This window comes from Lathyrus oleraceus, chromosome 4, assembly GCF_024323335.1.
Source record: "Lathyrus oleraceus cultivar Zhongwan6 chromosome 4, CAAS_Psat_ZW6_1.0, whole genome shotgun sequence".
In the NCBI taxonomy this organism is placed as follows: Eukaryota; Viridiplantae; Streptophyta; class Magnoliopsida; order Fabales; family Fabaceae; genus Lathyrus; species Lathyrus oleraceus.
The window spans coordinates 236,537,645-236,550,085 of NC_066582.1; the positions used below are offsets into that span (position 1 = coordinate 236,537,645).

Sequence of the window (12,441 nt, forward strand, 5' to 3'; positions counted from 1 at the left end):
AGAATGGAATCTGATCTCGGATCTGCATACCCAGGATACTGGCGTAGTCCTCCATCAAAGGTCCCAACAAGTAATCCGGGAAAATAAAGCACCTCAAACCCGGGTCATAAAACTGGAGAAGAGTATGGATGGCACTCCTATCACTGTCTGTGAGCCTGAAAACCAACTTCAGGATACCACCATAAGTCTCACGGAACATCCCCACATGGTCAGGTGTAATCAATGCTATCATATCCTTCAGCACACCAATCTCTGGGTCAAAGAAGCTGTAGACAACATCGTCTTTCAAACCGGTCCTCATGTCTGGAACAAAGAAGTATCTCAACCAGGATCTCAATAAAAAATGTCCCTACATATGGATAAACATGAGTTAGATGCAGATAAATGAAAAATGTGAATGATGCTTATGTATGAATGCAATGCACTATGCCATCCTCCAAATCATTTGAACATCCATTGCACTGAGTTACGGCCTCTGAACTGATCACAACCATCTGAGGAACTGAGCAACCATAAATCCAACTCAGGAGTTCCAAAATAAACGGAACTGAATGATACATCACCATCATCATCAGAAACCCACTGAAATGATAACCACCACACTATCTGAATCAACCCAGGGAATCCTGAAATAAACGGATCCCCACCGATAAATATCACGGACAGAACTCCGGCGTCTTGGAAATAAATCCATAAATCCGACTTATAAATAGAACTCTGATCAACGGCTGAACCATTAGTCACCATCAAAGTCACCCTCAGAACATGCATCTGTAAGAATCAACCCTCCCCTCACAGGTAAATTCTAATCAGGTCATCCTAAGGCGGATAATGGTCTCGACAATCGGGCAAAGATACTCAACGGGTTTTCCCTTTCGGGTGTGCCGCTGCAGCTCTCTTAAGATCATCAAAACCAAAGATCCGGGAAAGAACGGTCACCGAAGTCAACAACTCAGATGAGGTAACTCAACCAAAGTGGATACTCCACAAAGGAAGAGCTCTCTCAAATGAACCTCGTCCGGCTTGTGGTATGTCACGTCGCCAAAAACATGTTGACCTAACATGAAAGGCAACATGAGACCACGCTAATCCTAGGTGTATACTCGGGCCTGGGTTTTAGCCCCACTCAGAACACCCACCCCAAATCAGAGGAACCAAACCTGTCCAGAGTCAGCACAATGATAGTATGATGCATGCAAACATTTGTGCAAATATATACACAACATAATAATCATAAATGCAATAAGTAGAGCAACACAAGCAACCAAAACTATCCTAGAGAGCGCTAGGAGTGACTCGCTTAGGGAAGATGGACCAGCAAGAGGTCAACTTCTTATTTCCCCAGCAGAGTCGCCAGCTGTCGCATCCGCGAAAAACAACCGGCGGGAAAAGCAAACAAACAGAGCCGCCACCGTGCGTTATTTATCCCAAAAGAGGGAAAGGAAACGCTCGAAGTAAACCTGGAAAAGAATGGTCTTACGACCAGAGATTGCAAGGCACGGGAGTCGGTTACGCAAGGGGAAGGTATTAGCACCCCTCACGTCTGTCGTACTCGACGAGATCCACACTCAGAAAGGAAAGAATAAGGTTGCTGAATAACTGCTCAAAGAATGCACACACACTAGAATAAACAGGCGGGAGAGGAGGAAGGTGACTCAGCAGGATGTCGCATCCTGGTCCTACGTAGTTTGTCAGAAACAAACATCAGAGTCAACGTAGTTCGGGGAAAACGGGGAACGGGCTCGCTAGGATATCGCATCCTATGCCTACGTATCTCATCTGGAATGAGAATCAGAGCTACCGTAGTTCGGCTCACGCACGCCGAAACAAAACACACGCACAGACGCTGAGACGTCAAAAGAAACATACAAGCGGAAACAGACTGCCAATCAATGGACTTATGTCCGACTCCAAACAACAAATACAAACAAGGAAACTGAATGCCAATCGCTGGACTTACATCAGACTCCACGCACACAAACACCAACAGGAAACCGAATGCCAATTGCTGGACTTACATCAGACTCCAAGCACACAAACACAAATAAGGAAACCGAATGCCAATCGCTGGACTTACATCAGACTCCACACCCACACAAACACAAACAAGGAAACCGAATGCCAATCGCTGGACTTACATCAGACTTCAAACACACCACAAATAGGAAACCGAATGCCAATCGCTGGGCTTACATCAGACTCCTAACACACACAAAAAATAAAAGGTTGCCCGGAGAGATCTCGCACGATCTCCTGCCTACGTACCTCATCTGGTATGAGGATCAGGACGACGTAGTTCCCCTTAACAGGGGAGAAACTTTCTCCTAAACCAGAGACCGGGAAATAACAACTAAAAGGGAGACTGGATCGAGCCTAAAAGTTGTCATGCAATCCACAATAGTCCTAGGTTGAGGTATCTGAAACAAAATCTAACTCGCACAGGCAGCAAGTCAACAACACAACAGGTAAGCAAACGGGTGAACAGGTATCACGCACTATATGCAAACAAGAAGGCTCACACAACATGGTTGGGCTTTAGTCAAGGGGTCAAATCAACCTCAACAAACAAGCCAACTGGAAAGGGGTGTTGTTTGCTCTTAACCCTAACATTGAGAGTTAGGGTGAAGCAGATGAAATGGGAAGTGAGGGTAAAACCTCACAGCTCTTATCCCTGACCTGGGAGAGCTTCAGACAATGAAAGTGTGGGAGTCCAGAATGTGGAACTCTACTCCACATGACTGACACAACAAGATTTTGGGTTCTTATTCAAAGTGCATCAACACATGGTGTGAGCAGGATGAATGACACAACTGAATAGCAGGGGATGGATTGCATATCCCTTCTATCTGCCAATGCCTCTTCACTTAGGAGGTCTTTATATGTACAGGGCACAAAGATAAACAAGCACAAACATTGCCTCTTAAGGAGGGCTTCAGACAGGTGCCTGCCATAGTAACATGACAGGTCTTCCAGACTACATGAAGTTAGGGGTCATTACCTAAGTGGTATGCCAACCACAAGCAAAGCAAAGCAAAGTTCAAATGAACTTAAAGCAACTTAGGTACCTGTGTAAACAACTACCAATCAGTACAAAATTTAGACAAACAGACAACAATCAATATGAAACAGGCAATCCCAATGCACAACAAATAAACCCTAAGGCAAACTCAAGTGAGTTACCATCAACTTACAAAACAACAAATATTAGCAATCAATAGCAAATATCAACATTTAAATGATGAAGCATCATCAACCATGGAGATTAAGTGCTTGATCCCGAAATTCAAAGCTCACATGTAAGTACATACCACTAGGTCAAAGCCTAGGGTCAAAGGTGAAGAAAAAATTCAAAATAGGAGCTGAAATTCAACACAATGCAACTTCAAACACATATTAACATGTCCTAAAAAGGACCAAGTCAAAATCATCAAGCAAGGCCATGTAATAAGCAAGAGAAGTCAAAGATAATTTCAAGGCTCACAAATGGACATTGAGAGTGAAAATTCCAAATCAAAACAGAAATGATTCAAATAATTCTGGAAACAATCATGAGCATCCAACACATCCAACATGGTCATCATACAAAAAATCAGAAGCATTAGAGGTCATTTGATATGGAAATTAAATTGCACAAGTTGATCAACCAAATGTGTGACACAAATTGTCACACCATGCTAACATGTACACAAAACAGAAATGAAGCATGGGAAAAATGTCAAACCAAAACCAAAATGTCAATTATCATGTCAAGAATCATCATGCAAAATTTGGTAGCAATTGGATCAATATCAAGCATTTCACATTAGAAAGAGTAAGGCAAGGTCACATATGCATACATGTTCACATAATCCAATACAATTCAAAATCCAGGAAGTGTAAAATCATGAAATCAACATCACAAAATTCTATACATTCCAAGGATCATTTTGCAAAAAGAATGGGATTAATTGGATGATTTTTCAATTAGTTATGGATTTTTAAAGTTGGAGAAACAAAATGAAATCAAATGATCATGGCATGGATTAAATTGGAGGGAAAATGAACATGAGAAAATAATTTGAAATTTATGCTAACACCAGGATTCGAAGCGTGTAACTGAAAAAATGAAAATAAAATTCAAAAACGCAAGCGCCAGGGATCGAAGGGAGGATCACAGATCAAACAAGGTCTGGGCGCGTTCTTGAACAAGAACCCTAGTGCTAGCAGGAGCGAAGCTAGGCCAACGCTAAGCCGTCACAAAGATGAAGATCTTCATCTTCTTCATGAAGATGATGATGAACAAGATGAAGTTCATACAAATTTTTCCAGAATTTCCAGAATTTTCCAGAATTTTACAAATTATATATCGTTGGAAATCTCTTTCAATGTAGAACTCAAATATCATATTATCTAAGCCTAAATCTCCCTGGATTTTCTGAATCGAAGCAAAGAAGTTTCTAGATCTAAACTTGAAATCATCATATCTCACTCACTTTTCATCCAAATTCCACAAAATTTATATCAGAATTCTCACCACAACAAGATCTACAAGATTATGTACATAAAACAGAGAATTAAGGTGATCGAAAATGTGACCTCTTGAAGGTCAGTTCTTGAATTCTGCAGATTCCAGGCCAGGCAAGCATGCAAATCCACTCCAAATCACTTGTTATGAAGTTTGATGATGAAATTAAGGCTTGGAAACGTGTAGATCTAACTCAATTTGCATTTGTCATTTTTGAGTTCTTGAACTTCACATGCACAATTCTGGTCCAAACTTGATGATCCAAGGCTTGATCTCTGCTAAATCAACACTAGAGAACCAGAATATGGAAGAAGATTCAAGGCTTATGTGAGAAAAATTTGAATTAAGATTGGGAGAAAATTTTGGAGGGAAATGAAAACTAGATCTAGAAATGGTGAATTGTGATTAACCTCTTGAAATTCTGTTATGATTTAGTATATATACCATGTGCTAATCCTATTTTAATTAAAATTAATCAAGGTTTAGTTGAAATTAATCAAGATAAGGTGTGGTGACAAAAATTGAAATTTTGTGGTGCATGGCAATTCCAAACGTGAACAGTACCAAACCAATGATCAAATGCACTTAAAAACACTCCATGCACATATTAGCAATGGCAAAAAGTTCTCATGATGCACCAATTTTAAATTTTCAAGTTTCCCTCCAAAATTGACTTGAATGCACAAATGATCATATGTTCAAATTTCATGCAATGTGATAGATGTTTTGGAAACTTCATGTCATGACAAGCATTTTGCAAAAAGAACCACCAAATTTGGAGTTATGAATCAAAAGTTATGGCCTTTTGAAGTTCCATGAACCCTTGGCAATGATTTGATCATATCTCCTCAACCATTCATCAGATGCTCATGATATTGGACTTTTTGGAAATGGGAGAGAGAGATCTTCAACTTTCATGTTGGACAAAAATTCATTTGAAGCTTCTTTGATGATGTAATATCAAGTTGAATTTGAATCAAAAACTTTCCATTTTTGGAAACTTTCAATTACAGGTCATTTTCCATTTTTGGAAACTTTTGATCTGTCCTCAAATTCTTCAAGATATGCATTTGTAATGATGAATAAGCCTCTTTTGAACATGAATGAGATGTTGAAACCCATTTCTCCACCTCCTTGCCCTCAGTTGACTTTCTGTTGACTTTCTAGGTCTTCAGATGACTTGAACATGCTCAGATGACTTTGAGCCTCAACCACTTGATGAAATGGCTCCAAAATGAACCCCTAGCTCTTGTAAGCTCCACATAATAATCATATGATCCTCATCCAAGCAAATAAACCTCATCTCCTTGAGGATCCCTGACTGAAAGAATGCAACTGATTAGGGTTTACCAGAGGTCAAAACCCTAATCCCAAAGATTCTGAGCATGAACAATGAGCCCCTTAAGGTGAGTCATTTGAAGGTGTTTGGCTCTTTGTGTTACAAGCATGTTCCTGATGCAAGAAGAATAAAGCTTGATGACAAGAGTGAGCCTATGATTCTATTAGGATATCATAATACTGGAGCATACAGGTTGTTCAATCCAATTAATCAAAAGATTATGATTAGTCGAGATATTGTGATTGATGAAAATTATGCCTGAGATTGGAATTCTAGTAATGCAATTGACAAGCGATTTATGAGCTATGATTTCGACGAAGCAAGTAATGATGTCGAAGTCGAAGATGTTGTCGATATTCCAGTTGAAGTTAAAGTTGTTGCTGACATACCCGACACAGTCGAAGTCAAGAGGTTATGACTAGCACAAGTCAGAGACCTCGAAGAACTAGAGCTCGTCCACCAAGACTTTAAGACTATGAAGTGGTTGGTGATGATGAAGTCACAATAAAGGGATAACTAGTTCATTTTTCTTTACTTACAGGTACTGAACCAATCAACTATAGAGAGGCTTTAAATAATATGAAGTGGAAGTTTGCTATGGTGGAAGAGTTACAAGCAATCGAAAGAAATAACATGTGGGAGTTGGTCGAGTTTCCAACACATATAAAAGCTATCAAAATGAAGTGGGTGTTCAAGTTGAAGCACAATGTTGATGGGTCGATAGCAAGACATAAGACGAGATTGGCAGCTCGAGGATTTCTTCAGCGAGCAGGACTCAACTTCTCTGAAGTCTTTGCACCTGTCACAAGATTGGAAACTATTAGACTAATGATAGCCTTGGCATGTAAGCAGGGTTGGTCGTATTTTCACTTATATGAGAAATCGGCGGCTTTGAATGAACCTTTAGATGAAGAGGTGTATGTCACACAACCTCCTGGGTTTGTGATTTAAGAGGAAGCAAGGAAAGTATACAAGTTGCACAAAGTGCTCTATGGTATCAAGAAGGCACCTGGGGCATGGAACAAGAAGATCGACTCATACTTTTTCGAATTAGGATTAGTAAAATGCAAATCTGAGTATGGTGTATATGTTCAGGTTGTGGCACAAGATATAATAGTCATATGCTTATATGTCGATGACTTGCTAGTAAATGGAAATAGATTGAAAAACTTGTCAAAGTTCAAAGAGCTAATGAAGAAGGAATTTGAAATGTCAGATATGGGAAAGTTGTGATACTTCCTAGGTATGGAATTTCAAACGTCGAAGCAAGGTATGGTGTTACTTCAAAGAAAGTATGTCAAGGAGATACTCAATAGATTCAGGATGGATGATTCAACTCCTGCATCTTCTAATATCGAACCAAATTTAAAGTTGGAGAAGCATGAAGAGGAAGACAAATTTGATGCAACTTTGCTCAAACAAATTGTTAGATCTCTGAGATATGTGTGCAACAGTCGACCTTATATATGTTTCTCAGTCAGATTAATGAGCACATATATGATGAACCAAGTGTATCATATATGAAGGTTGTAAGAAGAATCCTGAGATACTTAAAAGGATCGAAAAACTTTGGAATTTTATTTCTACGAGACTCTGAAAGCAAAGAAGCTATGGTTACTTGTTATTCAAATGTTGATTGGTACGGAATTAAGGAAGATCGAAGAAGCACTACTGGATATTTCTGTCAAGTATTTGGTGTCTCAATCTCATGGTGCTCGAGAAAGTAACTCGTGGTGGCATTATCATCGTGTGAGGTTGAATATATAACATGATCCTATGTTGTGTGTCAAGCAATTTAGATCAGGTATGTGCTGGAAGAGATCAAGGTCGAAGTGAAGAAACCTCTGGTACTGCAGATCAACAACAATTAAGTCATAAACGTTACAAAAAAATCTAGTTTTGCATGGAAGAAGTAAACACATAGAAGCTAGATTTCACTTCTTAAGGGAAAAGGTGAATATAGGTGAACTTGAAGTAAGGCGTTGCTCAAGTGAAGCACAGTTGCATACATTTTCACCAAAAGATTGAAGATCGACAGGTTCCTAACGTTGAGAAAGAAATTTGTAATAATTCAGATTGTTAATGATTAGTGTGTTTTGACAACTTGAATTATAGGAGGGTATGTTGAGATATTAAATATAATCCAAGTTGAGTTGTGTGGCCCAAGCCCAAAGCTAATTAGGATTTAGGATTTGTTACTTAGTTTGCTATTTTACTTAATAGTCAAGTCACTTAAGTGTATATAAATAGACACTTTGTAATTCAGTTTTATTATTCAATTCAATAATACAATCCTTATTTTCTTATTCTCTCTTTCTCTCCTCACTAAAAGTGTCTCAAACACTAACAGATAAGAGGTAATCAATTAGCTAATAAAAATTATAAAAAAATCTGGTACGAAAAATCTTAATGTGCTCTTTAGTTTTTTTTAATCTCGATTGTTAATTAAATCTAACGATTAATATTTATAATTTTCGTTATTTACAAAAGATATCAGTTCTCACCGAATAAATCCCATATATATATATATATATATATATATATATATATATATATATATATATATATATATATATATATATATATATATATATATATATATATATATATATATATATATATATATATATATATATATATATATATATATATATATATATATATATATATATATATATATATATATATATATATATATATATATATATATATATATATAGTTGAGACGTCATTTGCATATAGTTGAAATATATTTTTATTATGGCATCATATACACGACAAAAAATTTGAAGTTGTATTATAAAACTTCAAACGCACGCGTTCTTATCACAATTTCACTATGTTTTCAAACATATACGTAATTTATCAAAATAATGCCAAAAGAGTAAATAAATTAACATTTAAGGAGATAATAACATAAGTAACTTTAATAAAAACAACGAAGTTCATGGGCATTTTAGTAAATTGAAACACAAATATTTATCTAAGAATTCTATAAATCATGACTCAAGCATACTCCAATGCATAGTTTAGGTAACGTATCTATAATATAATTTGATACCTTTGTTTAACAAAAATGTCTCATATTGAGATGATTGATCTTACAAACTCTTCTGATTCAACAATAACACCTTCCCAGATCACTGCTTTGCCCCAACTTGGTATGCACAGTGGTAGCTCGGGTGCGAGGGTTCTACCACCGTTACCTAAACCAAACACCTTCCCATTCCCAAATGGATCTAGGCTCAGGGTTCCATGGTCACAACAAGAACATGAGTAATTACATCTATTAATATTAAATTTAATTAATATTTTGTTGTTATGATCTTACTTTACTTTTAGAGTAAAATTAAAATTACTTTTAAAAACGAATCTCTCAAATTTTATCACAAAATATTATATATTTAATTTAGTGATCAATTTTAGTTGTTTTCTTATCTAATATTTATTTTTGTTTTTCTAACTGTTTTTATATATATCTTCGTGTCTTCTTTACTTAATCCGCTTATTTCAACTTCTTTTAGCCGTATTTTTTAAACTACATTTTCATATTAGTAAAGATTAAATAACTATTAAAATTTAAAAATGAAATAATTACAATTTTTTATTTTAATTATTTTTTCAACAAGGAATTCAACTATCGGTTTTTTCTTCTCCAACACAAGTCATTATTTAAAAAAAATTATTGTAATACTTTTATTAAATAATGTGCGAGTATTGATTTTTCACCCTTAAATATTTTGATTAAGAATATTTTTAATATATACAAACTCACAAGTTTTTAAGTTTAATCTCTATGAAATTTAAATTTGTATTTAAATGTTAGTCATCTAGTTTGTAAGAATAATCACAACTAAAAAAAATGAATATATTTACTCTTAAAAATAGTCTCTATAAAATGAAAATAAAAGTCAAACAATTTTCTTTAGGAGATAAACTTAACGAATTGTGATTTAAGTATATTTAATTCTAATATTTATCTTTGATATGTAATACAAGTGTTGTGTTTTATTGTCTTAGTTTATTTGTGATGGGGCTTACTGAATATGGAAAAGGGAAATGGAGCAAAATAGCAAAGCACTATGTATGCAACAAGACACCACAACAAGTTCAATGTTATGCTCGTAACTTTTTCAAATATCTACCAGCTTCATATGTGGATCGTTTTAAGAGAAAGAAACTATCTTCAAATACCAACAACTTTGTTTCTAGAAAAAACAAAGAAACTCTCGATCTTTTTCCTATGAAAGATTATAGAGAAGAACCTAGTACTTTCATGAATGTGCCTAGGGTTTCTGCTAGTAATGGAGAAGTTGATTTGGAACTTCGCTTAAGTTTATATAAGTGAGGTTTGAATCATATGTGTCAAACATGGATGGATAAATTTAGCTACAAATTAGTATATCATTATAATAAGTGGCTCCATTTGTACTCCATCATGGATTACTTATTTAAATGTGTTTTAAAGTTTTTTTTCATTTTAATAATGTTTGTTCAGTTGTGATGTTAAAGTTTTTTATTTAATCGTGCATGTTTTGTCTTGAAAATTTGTACTCCATCATGGATTATTTATTTAAATGTGTTGGAAATGTTTTGTTTCAAATGTAGTCTCTTGATAAAATCGGCAAACCTTATCAATTCAATGCGTAAGCAAATTTATGTATTTGAAAAACATTTATCTCATTAAAATGTATATACAATTTTGGGGTTAGGAGTATGGTCAAGGATGATCAAGGCATTTTAACAACTTTGGTATTAGAGGATATGTCTTAAAATTGAGATTTTATATAAAGACATAATTAATCATTTTAACTTAATGTTTATTAATTAAAAAACGTTATAAATTAGTTTTTTAACTTCACTTCTATTATCCTATTTAGTCTCTCTTCCGTCAATTTCTGATGAAAAAATTGTTAAATTCTGGTGAGATGACTTGACAACAATGTCAATGATATAAATTTGAGTTAATATAGGTAGTTAAAAACTAATATATTATTTAAACTATGGGAGTTTTGTTTTCGGAGATTAAAAATAAAGTTGACTTAGTTTAATCAGTGTGTCAATTTTTAACCCGATATTCTAATTTAGATTTGTACCAATAACCTTACTATCACGTCACGTCACGTCATCATAATTCAATATTTTTTTTTATTAAAATAAAACACTAAATTAAATTAAAAACTAAAATATATATTAATCTTATATAAATTATATATAATTTAACCGTGACAAAATAATATAGAGTTTCTAAAAAAATAGTATAAACTTTGCTTAATTATGATTTAATCATGAAAAATTAGTATATAGACTGTTTTAAATAAATGTTATTTTATTTTATAACGGTCCATTAAACTGTTCTTGTTCTTGTATACATATTTTTTACTCCTTCCATTTTTATAAGTTCATTTTTGACATTTTAGGCATGTTATGAAAGTTTATAGATTTTGTTACTTTTTAATCAATAAATATTCTTTTTAATTATAATACTCTTAAGGACATTGTCCTCTTTTTGTAAAAAATAAATAAATTTATTTCAATCCTCTTAATTATGTATAATTGTATAATTCATTTGACATTTTTTTAAATAAATTATTAGAAGTACTTTTGATAAAATTACATTAAAATTAGTTTAAACTTTAAAAAAACATTTAAAATAAACAAAAATTATGTAGAAAATAACATTTATAAAAAGAACCGATGATATATTAAAAAAAACCATAATTGTTATAGAGCAGAAAATATATAAATCAATGACAACAACAAAAATTATTAAAAATTGAATTATTCAAAATTGATGCAAGTTAAAGTGAGGAAAAAAAACCTCGGAAATTGCAAAAGTGATATTTATTGAATAATATTTATTGAATTTTTAAGAAAAAATTGTATTTTTATATGTATTGAATAATTAAAATACATCTGATCTATTATACAGTTACATTTTAATAAATATAAAAAATATTTTCTTTTATAAATAAGATTAAAAATATTTTTGAATTTATTCACCAAAGATGAGTCATGGAAATTGAAAATATCACGCAAAATGCATATTAGAATTGTAGATACACTTTTCACAAAGTTAAAAAAAAAATTAAGTCTCAAAATAAATGTTACATTTAAAAAAATATTTCAATACTCTTAATTATGTTTAATTCATTTGACATTTTTTTAATAAATTATTAGAAGTAATTTTGATAAAACTGCCTTAAAATTAATTTAAACTTTAAAAAACTTTTATAATAAACAAAAATTCTTTAAAAAATAACATTTATAAAAAAAATTATGATATATTAAAATAAAAACATAAAATCACAATTGTTATAGAGCAGAAAAGATATAAACAAATGACAACAATAAAAATTATTAAAAATTGAGTTATTCAAAGTAAAAGTGAGGAGAAGAAGCCTCGAAAATTGTAAAAGTGATATTTATTGAATAATATTTATTGAATTTTTAAGAAAATATGGAATTTTAATATTTATTAAATAATTAAAATGTATTTGATCTATTATACCATTTAATTTTAATAAATATAAAAAAAGTATTTCTTTTATAAATAAAATTAAAAGTATTTTTAAATGTATTCGCAAAATATAAGTCA

At 33.1% G+C, this 12,441-nt stretch overlaps 1 protein-coding gene across 1 annotated transcript; it reads left to right on the forward strand.

Moving 5' to 3' along the window:
• Nucleotides 1-8,876: 8,876 nt before the first annotated feature.
• Nucleotides 8,877-10,401, forward strand: LOC127074793 (transcription factor MYBS3). Its single transcript, XM_051016157.1, has 2 exons — nt 8,877-9,119; nt 9,864-10,401. Exons 1-2 carry the CDS (start codon nt 8,920-8,922, stop codon nt 10,189-10,191), a joined length of 528 nt encoding a protein of 175 aa, XP_050872114.1. The 5' UTR covers nt 8,877-8,919; the 3' UTR covers nt 10,192-10,401.
• Nucleotides 10,402-12,441: the final 2,040 nt, after the last annotated feature.

Coding starts and splice junctions, on each gene's coding strand:
- LOC127074793 (XM_051016157.1), top strand. CDS start 8,920: ATGTCTCATATTGAGATGATTGATCTTACAAACTCTTCTGATTCAACA. Junction 9,120..9,863: donor TGGTCACAACAAGAACATGA/GTAATTACATCT, acceptor TTATTGTCTTAG/TTTATTTGTGATGGGGCTTA.